At 39.2% G+C, this 14,578-nt stretch overlaps 1 protein-coding gene across 1 annotated transcript; it reads right to left on the bottom strand.

The window, feature by feature from the left end:
- Window positions 1-497: 497 nt before the first annotated feature.
- Window positions 498-1,094, bottom strand: LOC134805836 (uncharacterized). The gene is given in 1 exon segment (XM_063779041.1): window positions 498-1,094. A coding segment is annotated over 1 exon segment (564 nt). The 3' UTR covers window positions 498-530.
- Between the last annotated feature and the right edge of the window lie 13,484 nt (window positions 1,095-14,578).

The raw sequence follows: 14,578 nt of genomic DNA, 5'->3' as shown, positions 1-14,578 counted from the left end.
ATTCAATTAATGTCAAAGACAAAATTGTTGTGCTTCTTTCTCAAACGGAACTCCATATTTTGATTTTTTTATACTTTTAGTGTCGATTTGTAGAGAATAACAGCAAATTAAAAATATAATGGCATGAAGAGTCGGTACACGGTTTCTTTGTGAACAAATTTACGTGTAATTTAATGCAATTATTAAACATTTATTCAACAAATTATGGTCACAAAATGGGGTCTAAATCCAAAACGTCATATACCGGCCCCTTAACAGTTCTCTGCGGTTCATTTGACGTTGCTTGCGGTGATGAATTGTTATAACGATTAAACGTCCTCTCTCTGGGGTTAGGAGTGGAAAATGACTGGATAGGATGTTATGATATGTCTGATGCTCCCGAGCACCGCTGGGCGCGTTTGATCGCATCGGTGTGTGTGTCGGCCAGCGCGGGCGGTTTATGGCGGCTGAGGCATAACGTCTGTTTACTACATGCACGTCACAGGTTGTAGTTATTGTTTTGTGAAACTTCGTGTACGTGCTGTTCGACACTATTTGTTTTTATATTTTAATGCCTGCATTTTTGACATCTCCGCTAACTTGCATATATCCATTGCTTTCTTTAATGAAATGTCCGGTTCCCTCAGCATCCGTTCCGAAAGCGTCACTTCTCTCACACCACATATGAACCTGCTGCACAGTAATCCATCACGTAAATCTCCATACTCGCATTTAGCAGCTATTTTATTTAATTCAAAAATGTACTTTTCGGTTGACTCTAACTTCTTCTGATCTCTTTTAAAAAAATTATGCCTTACGACTGCCAAATTCTTTACAGGAACAAAAAACGCATCAAACTTCTTTAGCAAGCCGTCCACCGTATCCGTGTCGTCGTTTGTAAATTGCTCGTACACCTCTCGACATTTGGTTCCGATTACATGCAACAATATATTGACTTGCACTTGTTTATGTTTCGCTGAAAGTTCACATGCTTCGTAATAGATTTTAAAAGATTTCTTTCAATTGTCTCACTCAGTACTTAGATTTCCGCAAGTCACATTAACGAGATTATTCTCGAACGAAAATGGCGGTGGTGGTTGTAAAAATGACTCCATTTTTTAAAGAAATGTCGAAGATATCCTCCCTAGAATCGGCAATCTGCTCACTTTCACTGTCTGTCATTTATTAACCGCACAAAACAAACGAAATCCACTTTCTTTAAACACTATAAATATAATTTACTTATGTACCGGCTGCGCCATGTCAAGGTACGCAGTTGGGAGTCGTGAATCAAACACGGGCACCGAGCTGAGACTGGTTTATTGTATGCGAGTATGATGCTACCCACACTTGCCAAATGACCATTAAATACAAGTACCTACAACTACGGAAAATCTGGTCAGCCGAAGAGTTCCCCGACGACTGGAACAAAGGCCTTCTCATCACAGTGCCCAAGAAGGGAGACCTCAGTGATTGTGGCAATTGGAGAGGCATCACTTTGCTTTCGATTCCATCTAAGGTGCTCTGCAAGGTTATCCTAGATAGCTTGTCGAAGGCCGTCGAACCTCTTCTTCGCAAAGAGCAGGCTGGCTTCCGACGCAACCGATCGTGTACGGACCAGATCAACACCTTGCGCATAATACTCGAACAGAGGGCTTACCGCGAACCACGTTCGAAGTGTTGCTTCTCTGTCGCACTTGTAAATTCGTACGTAAGTGCGACAGGGAGGCAACACGTCGAACGTGGTTCGCGGTAGGCCCTCAGGCAGAATGGCAGAGGGAAATGTACTTGACCTTTGTGGATTTCGAAAAAGCCTTCGTCACGCTGCGGTGGAGCTGTATCTGGGACCGGCTACGTGAAATTGGAGTCCCCGAGAAGATCACGAATATTAATTGGACGTAGTTTAGCGTAAAAGATCCATCCTCTAAAATTTGTCATTTAAATGAACGACTTTTCCTTTTGACAGAATGTTCAAATTTTACTAACAGATTTTTGTGGATTGGATCTTTTACCCTAAACTACGTCCAATTAAGGCCATCTACGGGAAGTATTCTTGTAGGGTAACTCACGACGGCCTAGTCTCGGAGGACATACCGGTTCATGCGGGTGTCTGCCAGGGGTGTCTCCTTTCACCTCTCCTCTTCCTTGTCGTCCGCGATGGCATCAAGAACAACACCACTAACAGCAAGGGCCCGCGGCATAGAGTGGGGACTTTCCAACGTCTTGGAAGGGTGGACTATGCCAATGACCTATGCCTATTGAGCCACACGCGCGCCGACATGCAAGCCAAACTGGACGACCTACGGCGAGAAGCTTTGGAGGCGGGGCTAAACATTAACACCCGGAAGACCCTGGAGATGAGGTGCGGAGCGACGAGCTCGTTGCCGTTGCTCATCGGCACAGAGGGTGTGGAGAGGGTCCACAAGTTTACTTACCTCGGTAGCGTAGTGTCGGAAACTAGGAGGACTGACTAGGAGAGTTAAGCTCAAGATATTTCAATACAACGTGAAAACCGTATTGCTGTACGGATGTGAGACGTGGAAGGTCACAAACGACATCTCGCGTCGGCTCCAAGTCTTCGTCAACCGCTGTCTTCGCCGTATTCTCGGTGTATACTGGCCCGCGAAAATCTCCAACGTAGATGTGTGGGAACGCTGTGGTGAGACTCCGATCGACCAGCAGATCAAACGCCGCAAGTGGAACTGGATCGGCCACACGTTACGAAGGGACTTCGACCACATCCCGAGGCAAGCCCTCGACTGGAATCCCCAAAGAAAGCGAAAACGTGGCCGCCCTAAGCAATCCTGGCGACGGACGATCATCGCAGAGGCGGCGACCATTGGCAAGACGTGGAGCGAAATGAAGCGCTTAGCTCAAGACCGAATGGGATGGCGTAGCACTGTGGATGCCCTCTGCCCCATCTAGGGGACATAGGATATTAAGTCAAGTAAGTAAGTCAACCTACAATTATGCCATTCGGTCTTTTTGAGTTTCGGATGATGAGAGAAGGTTTAAAAAATGCTGGAGAGACATTTCAATAGTTATTTGTACAACAAGAGATCAAAGTTTGATATTTCTTCGAGTGCTTATTTTGAGTCCCGTGCAAGCGAAAGATTCTATAATAGATTCACGAGCGTAGCGAGTGAATCTAATTTAGAATCTTGAGCGTAGTAAGGGATTCAAAACCGCACGAGATGTAAATAACTTTGATCTCGTGTAGTACACAAAATTTTTCACCCTAAGCAGTGAGAACATACCTAGAGGGACAGAGATAATAGAACCCAAGTATATCGAACTTGTATTAGACCCCGCATGTTGAAATGACATTTGACTATAAAGGTCACTTGAATGTCATTTTGTCTCACTCAGTGAGCAAAATCGCATTTTGCTCACTGAGTGAGACAAAATGACTCAGTGAGCAAAATCGCATTTTGCTCACTGTTTTTAAGAAGCAAAGTACCCTTGTTCGAGCTGCTGAGGTGAAAAATTTTATTCATCAAGTTCTTCCTGGTCTTAATTACGTTTTTCCACTCATCGATGATATCATATTATTGCATCAAAGGACGCGAAAACTCACGAAAATCACCTCCGGACTAGGAGTGTCCGACTTAACGAATACGGTGTCATAATCAACCCCTCAAAATGCGTGTAGGTCAAGAATCTATCAAGTTCCTACACACTACACACTAACGTCACTAACACCGTAACACCGCACGAAATTAAACCACCAGGCCCCAATTTCACATCGGTGACAGGTGTGACGAATTGTAAAATCACTGTTGCTGACGTCACAGGCATCCATGGGCAACGATTACCACTTACCATCGGGTGGGCCGTACGCCTGTTTGCCACCATCATTGTATTATTTAAAAAAACTTTATTATATCGGATAAAAACAGATATTTCTCCTGCGAAGTTTCTGACAATTGTCAAAGATTTAGAAGAATTGTAGGTAATTCTTGACAGGTAATGAGTTATATGTCGGAATTTCGTGACAATTGTAGTGTTTCTTGTGACAATTGTCATAAACTTAGCAAGAGAAATATCTGTTTTTTTCCGATATCATAAAGTTTTTTTTAATAATACAATGATGGTGGCAAACAGGAATACGGCCCGCCCGATGGTAAGCGGTAACCGTAGCCCATGGATGCCTGTGACGTCAGCAACAGTGATTTTACAATTCGTCGCACCTGTCACGTTGGTGAAACAGGGGCCAGAAGACAAAATTCAAATTATTAACAGTTACCCAAAACCTAAAAATATCGAACAAGTGAAGGTTTCTTGGAATGGTGACGTCGCAGCACAAATTCAAAGGCCATTAAACGTATTTTTTCACAACTGCAAGAAACGCTATAAAACTGTCATACAGTTGATACAGTGGAACCCTGATTCGGATGAGGCATTTGAGGCATGTTACAAAGCTATAAACAATGCTGTGATGCCGCCCACCCATCTCATAGCGCGCCTATAGCTTTTGTGACGTTAGCGACCAAAAGCGCGCGAAGTGTTCTCCAACAACGCATTAATAATAAATGGCAGCCGTTGCCATTGGGATATCTTTCAAGAAGATCAAGCGCCCAGCGAAAATACAGTACGTTCGACAGAGAATTATTATTGACAGAGAAACGTATCACTTTCTGCACATTTTCAGAGCATGAGAATTGAAATTATACATTAGTATACAAGTGCGAAAATAGGAAATTCGCAGCAAGTGGCGAAAAATTAAAACACGACCGAAGGGATCTACTGCTGCTATTTTACCGCCCTAGTGCCTAGGCTATATATGTACTGTAAAACGTTGTACAATTCACATGAGAAAAGATAATTCGCAAGTCGTGTCGATTTAAAACATTCCCTTCGGTCGTGTTTCAATTTATCGCCACTCGTTTCGAATTTCCTACTTTTCGCACTTGTATAGTAATGTACTATTTCGTATCTCACGCTCTGAAAGTGGGTCCTTGTTGTTCTAAAAAGTGCTCAGAAAGTGATACGTTTCTGCTTTGGTGCAGAAAAGTGGTGTACTCCTCTGCGTCCCCGTCCCCGTCCCACGAGCAACATAAAATGGAAAAATAGTGTTATTGTAAATTCCCCGCCTGGAACAATATTTGGTACCTAACCTAATAGTTCAATTTTACTAATCCCGCATTGGATCTTTTTTTTTAATCAAAATTGAACATATTTTAAAATGACTGCTGTTTGTTAAAATATGTGTTTTCGTAAATATTGCGAAAATAATATTTTTCGCCAGGGGTTATTTATCTTCACACATGTATAGTCTCCGATTGCAAGTAGGTAAGTCCTAAGGAAAAAAAATCATGGCCGTAGGTCCATTAGGTACTTTAATTAGGTACTAATTTTGATTGTTTGGTTTACCCGCATTCGATATGAAAAGTAGAGTGTTTAACTCCAGAGAACTAACTAAGTAGAGTGGTGAAAGGCACCATTTCCGACTCGGACTATTAAACTTCCTCGACAGAAATGGGTGCCTTTCAACTCTTGGTCAACAATCTATTATTCTACTCTACTTATATCAACATCATTTTACGTCATTTCTTTCTTCATCATATTTTTTATAGATAAAAAAACTAGACCATACTACTTACCGGCCATAAAGCAGCAAGGAACCAAAAGAATCTTCTCGAATTGGGCTTCAGGTACTGAAAAAAAGTACATTACATAAGTAGGTACTAATTATTATATGAATAGACGTTAAATTTAATCCTCCTTAAGACAATGATTTCAAAGGTGTGGTGAAAAATTTTGTGTTTCACTCGGGGGCAAGTTTTGTTTAACCCCTTGTAAAAGTTCGTTTTATTCACATGTGAGGCAAAGTAATCAAATGCAAATTTTGAGTTGTTGTCTTATGTTTGCTGGTAGAATGGACTTTTAAATGACTATTTTGAATGATAAATATTTAATAACATTCATTTGGTTTGATTTTGTTTGATATCTTACAGTTAATATGATATTTATGTTCTATCTGATGTACCTGTATTCCTCTCTTCCGTACAATAAAGTGTTACTTACTTACTTAATATTTTCTTCGGGTTGATGCGGTGAAAAATGTTGTGTTTCACTCGGGGGCAAGTTTTGTGTATCCCTCGTGCATTGAAACCCTCGCAATGCTCAAGATTCCATTTTTTGAACCACTCGCTACGCTCGTGGTTATATATTTATATGTGTATATTTCAGCCTATATACGTCCCACTGCTGGGCACGGGCCTCCTCTCATGCGCGAAAGGGCTTGGGCTATAGTCCCCACGCTAGCCCAATGCGGATTGGGGACTTCACATACACCTTTGAATTTCTTGGCAGATGTATGCAGGTTTCCTCACGATGTTTTCCTTCATCGAAAAGCTAGTGGTAAATATCAAATGATATTTTGTACATAAGTTCCGAAAAACTCATTGGTACGAGCCAGGATTTGAACCCTCGACCTCCGGATTGAAAGTCGGGCGTCATATCCACTCGGCCTCTACTGCTTTTGTTTCAATTTTGGAATCTTTCGCTTGCTCGGGTATCAATATTAGCACGATCGGTTAAACAACAACTTTGCCCCCTTGTAATAAAACAAATAACTATTTCACCACACCAACTGAAGGCTCTCTTGATTGTTCAAAAACGATAGCAAAGTTGCATTTTATTCTAATGTGAGGCAAAGTAATCGAATGCAAATTTTGAGTTGTTTTCTTATGTTAGCCGGTAGAATTGACTTTTAAATTATGATTTTGAATGATAAATATTTAATAACATTCATTTGGATTTGATTTTGTTTGATAATCGATACCTTTGGGTTCAATTGGCGTAAAGGACAAAATGCTACTTTACAGGAGACGCGAAAAACTGCGATTTTTTTTAAATTTTGATATATTTGTGTTGTTTATCGAGCTATATTATTGATGTGTATTAGAAAAGTACTCAAAATGTTAGTCTCTTTAACCTAAATTAGAAATCATATCTATAAATTAAATAGGAAAGAAGTTAATGTCCTTTAAATTTGGTCAAAAACAGTATCAATGTCCTTTGCGCCCATGACATTTTTGATAATTTAGTGAATCTTGTTTAGTAAGGGGTCGTAAGTGACGTTCTCAGACTATTTTATTCCAAATTTGGGGTGTATTAGTTACCAGCCACGGTACACTTGTTAACTGTTTTCAGCATAGTTTACTGTTACGAAGCTTAAAAATATATCAATCGGTAGTTAAATATGCTAGGTATATCCCGATTACAGTTGTAATTAATATTTTTCTGATAATATAGTTATAATAAAGAAAACACAATATTTTTAACCAATTATATAATAAAAAATAATTAAATGCTCAAAAAGTTACTAATATTCGGGAATGAAGGCAAAGTAAGTGTCCCAGTACTTAACACTAGCTGCCTTATATTATAACAATCATAACATAACAGCTTGTAATCATAACAAGAGAAGTATTCGATCGGCTAACTATGATTAGAATTAGCATATCAAGCATTTGGACGTTTACTTGTTGAATATACATCCAAAGACTACAATTCAATACAGTAAGTTATAATAGGTAATAATACTGTTTCAATATTTCAAGATCTATTTCAAAATACGATACATCAAGATATTTAATCGAAAAACACTATTAATTCCTATTCAAGTTACTCAAGTAGTGATTTCTGTGTTATTTAGTCCCCGTTACCTATAGCTGCATTAATTTCTGATTTCAAACACTTGAAAATATATTTTGTTATGACGATTATGAAATAATTAAGTAAATGAATTAATTAAAACCGATTCGGTTATTAAGTATTAATTACCACTTCGTTCAGATACGTTTCAAACTTTCTAAAGTGCTTGAAACGATTTTTTTTCAACGAGTTATTGTAGCCGAGCTCAAGCAATGACACAAATAATTAAATTACGCAAAAACAACCACTTCCACCGCTCAGAGACGGATAATAAACAGTCATAACATAAACCTGCGCTGGTCAAGCTGCATGCCCAATGAGAATCGGGATAGCGAGGCGATGGGCAGTCGCTGATACACCTGTCTCGTTCTCCTAATCAACAAGAAATGCGAGTCGGAAAGGTACAGAGTGTATTATGCACAGACTAGTACGTTGTCGCAGAACTATTATATAAGAGATTCCACTGCTAGTAAAACAATGATAGTTGCGGAAAAAACACTTGAGCTGAGGTTTCTAATGTGAAGGGCAAACATTAAATTTTAGTAGTAAAGGACCCATAAAACGATTTATTTATTTGGTATTATAGACCCTTACCTTCACCCAATGAGGGGTTCTGGTCCGACTAACTATATCAGTGTAAATACCTAAATAAAATGTAAGCTTTTCTTGACATACCTAATTATAATTTTGACATAGAAACAATGCAATGTAATACTAAAAAAATAACTAGATAAGATTATGTAATCGATGTACCTTCTTACATTTCTCTCCAATGACTAGAAATAAAGGCTTTTTTATTTTATTTTATTTTTATTTATAGACCCTTACGCCCATGAACAAAGATAACAGCGGAAAAACTCTTAGCGTAAATGCTTTCAAATTGAAGGGCACACAATACATTATAGTAATAAAGGTCCCAGAAATCGATTTATTTGATATTATTCACCGCTACGTCCATGTTATTTGTTTTAAATTTAGAGTTTAGAAACTAATTTGTGGTAGTAAAAGACACAAGTATTAGAAAAGTACTTTACAACCTTGTTCGCTTCTTATACTTATTAAAAATATTTTTAGAGCGGGGCGTAAAGCGCAAGTACAATAATATCAATAGTAAAATATGTCCTTTATGACCATCTTGACCATACGATATGAAAAATCATTAAGAAAAATGAAGGGCTTAAAGGACGGCAAAAGACATGTAAGTCATTTACACCAATATGGAACGCGGCCTTGGAACGCGAGTCGGTCTCGCGTTCCAAGGGTACCGACACATCAAGTCCGACTCACGCTTGACTGCACATTTTGAATAGGTTTTCCTGTCATCTATAGATACAGAACTATTTTGTGTATTTTTTTCAAAATTTTAGACCCAGTAGTTTCGGAGATAAAGGGGGGAATGGTAATTTTTTGGCTATATTTTTAAATTACTTCTAACCTAAATTATTAAAAAAATATATTTTAAGTTCTCAAAATGAGCTCTTTCATTTGATATATAACACATAATATTTTGAAAGACTTTATTTTTAGGGTTCCGTACCCAAAGGGTAAAAACGGGACCCTATTCCTATTACTAAGACTCCGCTGTCCGTTCCGTCCGTCTGTCCGTCCGTCCGTCTGTCACCAGGCTGTATCTCATGAACCGTGATAGCTAAGCAGTTGAAATTGTCACAGATGATGTATTTCTGTTGCCGCTATAACAACAAATACTAAAAAGTACGGTACCCTCGGTGGGTGAGTCCGACTCGCACTTATCCGGTTTTTTAACTTTCTCATTTACCCCCCAAAAGTGGCCCCCATGTTTAAAATTCATTTGTTTACGTTACATGTTCGCGCGTGCGTCACTAATTTACATATGTGTACCAAAGTTCAACCTAATTGGTCCAGTACTTTCCGAGAAAATAGGCTGTGACAGACGAACAGACAGACACGCACGAGTGATCGTATAAGGGTACCGTTTTTTCCTTTTGAGGTACGGAACCCTAACAAATAACATACTTGCTTTACTATAAACCATAAATAACAGTGAATGTTTATTATTTATTTTGATTTGATTCTAATTGTGTACTTTCGTTCTACATAATAATATTAGGTCTACTTGGATAATTTACAAGTCAATTTTTTGTTTGATATCTTGTAAATAAAAAACTATTGCAAGTTACAAGAAATCACACAAATAATTTACGTGTAAACCGCCCAAGTACACTTAATTTTTATGTAGGACCATAGAGAAAAAAATACATGGATTGCTCACTCCAGGCCATACATCAGTCTTGGTACCAAAAAGACTATTATTTTTATAGTCGACATCTAGCACCGAGTAGCCAATATTAGTCGTAGCCAACAGTAGTAGACAATATTAGATGTAGCACCGACCGGAAAGTCTAATGTTATTGAGCATTAGACTTACCGGTGAGTGCTACATCTATTGTCACTTTTTATGGACATATTTTTATGACAGTTTTTATGGACATGTCAAAAGCTTTTGACAGAGTATCACATTAGATACTACTGTCTAAGTTATACAGATAAGGAATAAGGGGTAATGCATATAAATGGTACAAATCTTATTTTCTGGACCGACTGCAGTGCACTGAAATAGCCAACTTCTGCCATAAAGCAAAAACAGTAGTGACATATAGTTCGAATTTCAGTAATGTTATATATGTAGTACCACAGAGAAGCATCTTAGGACCTCTTCTTTTCTTATTCTATATTAATGATTTGCCTGATGTTACAAAGCATAAAATTGTACTGTTTGCTGACGACTGTTCTCTGGTTGTAAGAGGTGATGACCCTATGTCCTATGAGTCTGAAGCAAATCTAGCATTCAACAATATAATTACATGGTTGGAAAATAACAACCTTAAAATTAATGTTACAAAAACAAAATTTAAAGAGTTTTATGCGCCCCAAGGTAAACCTAAATACGTCCGACTACTGTGCAATAAAAACTGTAATCAACAGATAGAACATGTCTCCTCTATTCGTTTCTTAGGAATTACCGTGGATTGTCATAATACTCATAATGATTGGAAACAGCACACTGAAAATCTTATTGATAAGTTGAGTCGATTTGTTTTTGCACTTAAGCGACTCAGATACATCACATCCCAAAAAACCGCCCTTCTGGCTTTTTATGGTTACGTGATGTTTAATCTTAGATATGGCATAATATTATGGGGTAACAGTACAAACGTTTCAAAAGTATTTCTACATCAAAAAAAATGCTTACGCGTACTTTACGGGGCTCAACAAACTGACTCGTGTCGACCAATTTAAAAAAAATTGAACATATTAACACTTCATTCACTCTACATTTTGTGAAGCGAGTCTATTTGTTAAAAAATAACAAAAGCTCATTCTGTAGCTTTGCTTCAATCTCAAGATATATACTAGACATGGTTTAGACCTACATTATCCGGGAACGGATCTATATCTGAATCCCTGAAGTCTTTTCTAGTATTTTTGCATTCCCTAATAATGTTTGTCATAATGATCAGTTATCCTAACACTCGTATACCCTAATTTTGGTTTCCCTATTATTGATTACTTATCCTAATGTTATTAAGCATAATTTTTCTTTTTGCGAGGGTCGCAGTTCTAATCTAACCTAACCCACTTTTGTGGCAGCAAGTTCTAACCTAACCATTTTCAGAACCATTACATTATGGAAAATAATCGATATGACAATTGATCGTTAGGGCATGTGTCCATTAGAACAAACCAGTTAGGGCAAGTGACTTTAGGACAAACGTTGTTAGGGATTCAGAAGGACACCCTCCGGGAACAACCTCTGCCCTTGTTAATGTTAGGGTTCATTATTTGGCAACTTTTGAATTAAAGTTTATATGTAAATTATTTGCTCCTGCAACCCTACGAAGACTTGTCAAATCCCTTGCCGCTGATTGGCTGACCAATCAGAGGCTGGTATTTGATGGTTTGTGATTGGTTGCAAACAAAGTCGACGGACCAATCGCAAAGCTGGGTTTTGCCGGCAAAAATGACTGGCAGCACGGCGAACGGACAGGGTCGGTTGAGCATTCTCTCTTGAACGGTTGAACGTGAAAGTCGTTTATAAAACTTAAAAACAATAAATACCTTTTTCTGAAAAGAAGTGTTTCTTGTATTCTCTGCCGTCATGAGTGTTCGGCCTAATAAGTAACCCAGTAGTGAATAAAATAGTAAGTGTATCGTTTATATTTCAGAAGTGACAAGAACAGTTAAAACGTAACTACACGCCCCAATAGTCAGCTATTTGTGTGCGAAGTGATTGCAAGTGAACGTTATTTATTTAAAAGTTAACGATATAGTTTAAGTATTACCTAGTGATGTTATTTTAAAAATCTCAACCGTGGTTATTGGTATAATATACCGTTAATAGTTTAAATTTAACAAACGATTTCTTTGTTAATGCTATTTAGTGTTCATATCATTTTACGATAGAAAGTGGGTAGTATTTTCGTTCGATTACTTATTTTATCGATAGAAATTAAGCCTAGTGATAATATACCTTATTTATATAGCTGAAGTTACAGTAGTTAATACCTCAATCGGGTTCGAATCCCGGACAACAATGGAACAGATTAAATTGAAATCCAGTGAACGTTAACGCCTTTCTATATTTAATAGCATTGTAGATTGTAGTAGCAAAAAACTTGTGTAACGTAATGATATTTCAAGTAAGTCGTGTTGTGATTTATTTATATGAACCGTTATTGCTTTGATCATTCGTTTCCTTAATTAATGGGATCTTTTATCTTAAACTTAGTAGTTTGCTTAGCCCTTATTAACCTTATGTCTAGCTATAAGATTTTTAATCCCTCTTACTCTTGAGAGGAGGCCCGTGCCCAGCGGTGGGACATATACATATAGGCTGGAAAGGAAGGAACTTTTATTGTTAATGTAGGCAAAACGCTTCTACCCACGTCCCCTTAATTAGATCTGCATCAATTCTTTATTGCGTATTTATTCTTGTCTTGTTGTCTTTGTTTTAAATTCTGTATTTAAAGTCTTCTCAACCACGTGCACATACGTAAAAAAAAAAAGTGTTTTCGTAACTGTTTATCATTGTTGCGGGTTATTAAAAGGGGATGAAAATTTCTTTAATTTTTGCGTAACACGCACAGTTTTCGAGATATTTTAATGTTGATTAATCTTCCTATACATTCTGGACCTTACTCATCCAACACGTGTTGGAGTTATGTACAGTCACTAACACCCCATTGTAAGTTTCAGATCATGAGTGACCAAGACAGGGGGCATAGAAGCAGAGAGCGCGAACGTTCGTGCCGAGATAGAAATCTGCAGACCCCTGATCGTGGTGCTCACTCACGAAGCCGAAGCAGCTTACGTGTTCGAAGTCAAAGCCGTGCGGACGACCAGGATGTACTATCGGGCCGCCAGAGAGTAGAGATTCTGGAGATGGAGCTACATCGTGAGCGTGAACGACTTCGTGGAATAGAGGGACGTCGTCGTACGCTATCGCACCACAGACCCACGGACTCGCGTGCCAGGCGCCGGGCAGACTCTCGTGCTGAAAGTCTGGCTGACTCTCGTGCCGAGCGCCGGGCAGACTCGCGTGCAAGGCGCCGTGCAGACTCGCGTGCTGAGCGTCGGGCGGACTTGGGTGCTGAGCGTCGGGCGGACTCGCGAGCTGAGCGTCGGGCGGACTCGCGTGCTGAGCGTCAGGCGGACTCGCGTGCTGAGCATCGGGCGGACTCGCGTGCTGAGCATCGGGCGGACTCGCGTGCTGAGCGTCGGACGGACTCGCGTGCTGAGCGTCGGGCAGACTCGCGTGCGGAGCATCAGCCGGAGGAGCGACACGGTGGCAGCAACAGAGGACACTCTAAAAGGTCATGTAGCTCATCTTTTTCTAAAAATGACCTTGTTTCAGTATTAAAACTATTAAAAGAGGATTTGTCGTCCCAACCTCATAATCAGAACGCACAAACAATGCAAAAGATAGACCATAAAAATATACTGCCTAATTTTGATCCTAGTGCTAAAAACCAACGTGTTGACGTATGGTTAAAAAAAGTGAATGAATGTGCTTCTGTTTATGGGTGGGACGACAAAACCACAACTCACTTTGCAATGCAGAAACTCCAAGGTCTGGCTAAGACGTGGTATGAAGGCTTGAATTCGATTCTTTTTAACTGGAAAGAATGGCAAGATAAACTACTCAATGCATTCCCTTGCGAGCAGAATTACGGCCATACCTTGGAGGAGATGCTAAGAAGGAAGAGCAAATTCAACGAACCTATCGAATTATATTATTATGAGAAGCTTGCTTTGGTCAATCAATGCGACATAGAGGGCAAGCGGGCCGTAGACTGCATCATTCACGGCCTGAGTGACAGGACGCTTAGATCTGGTGCTTTGGCACTCCGATTCAATCACCCTGACCAACTTTTACAATTCCTTTTAAGTAATAAGGATTCTTATCAGCCCGCTTTTGACCGAAATCAATTTAGAAACAAAAACGTAGATAATTCGGCTAATACTAATAATAACAACCAAACACGTGCACAAAAATTTGCTCCGAGATCGGGGCAGGCGACTGGTTGTTATAATTGTAAGGAGAAAGGCCACAGTTTTTTGCATTGTCCAAAACCTCTTCTGAGATGCCAACGCTGCAATAAACTTGGCCATACAGTAGAGACCTGTTTTAACAAAACAACAGAAAAGTCGCCTGCTTCAGTTTCTGACACCTTGCAAAAGACAATGTGCATAGATTCCACTGGTAATGAAACTAGAAGCCGTAGCTCTAAATATTATAAGGAGGTGATTGTAAACGGTGTGCCATTGCAAGGATTTGTAGATTTTGGTAGCGAAACTACATTAATCAGTGAGTCTGCCGCTTTGCAATTAGGTTTATGTCATGACAATACGCCTTCGCTAATGACTGGTTTTGGGGAAGCGATTGTACGGTCTTTTG

This window comes from Cydia splendana, unplaced genomic scaffold (genome assembly GCF_910591565.1).
Source record: "Cydia splendana unplaced genomic scaffold, ilCydSple1.2 scaffold_68_ctg1, whole genome shotgun sequence".
Lineage (NCBI taxonomy): Eukaryota > Metazoa > Arthropoda > Insecta > Lepidoptera > Tortricidae > Cydia > Cydia splendana.
This window is presented reverse-complemented; position numbering and strand designations above follow the sequence as displayed.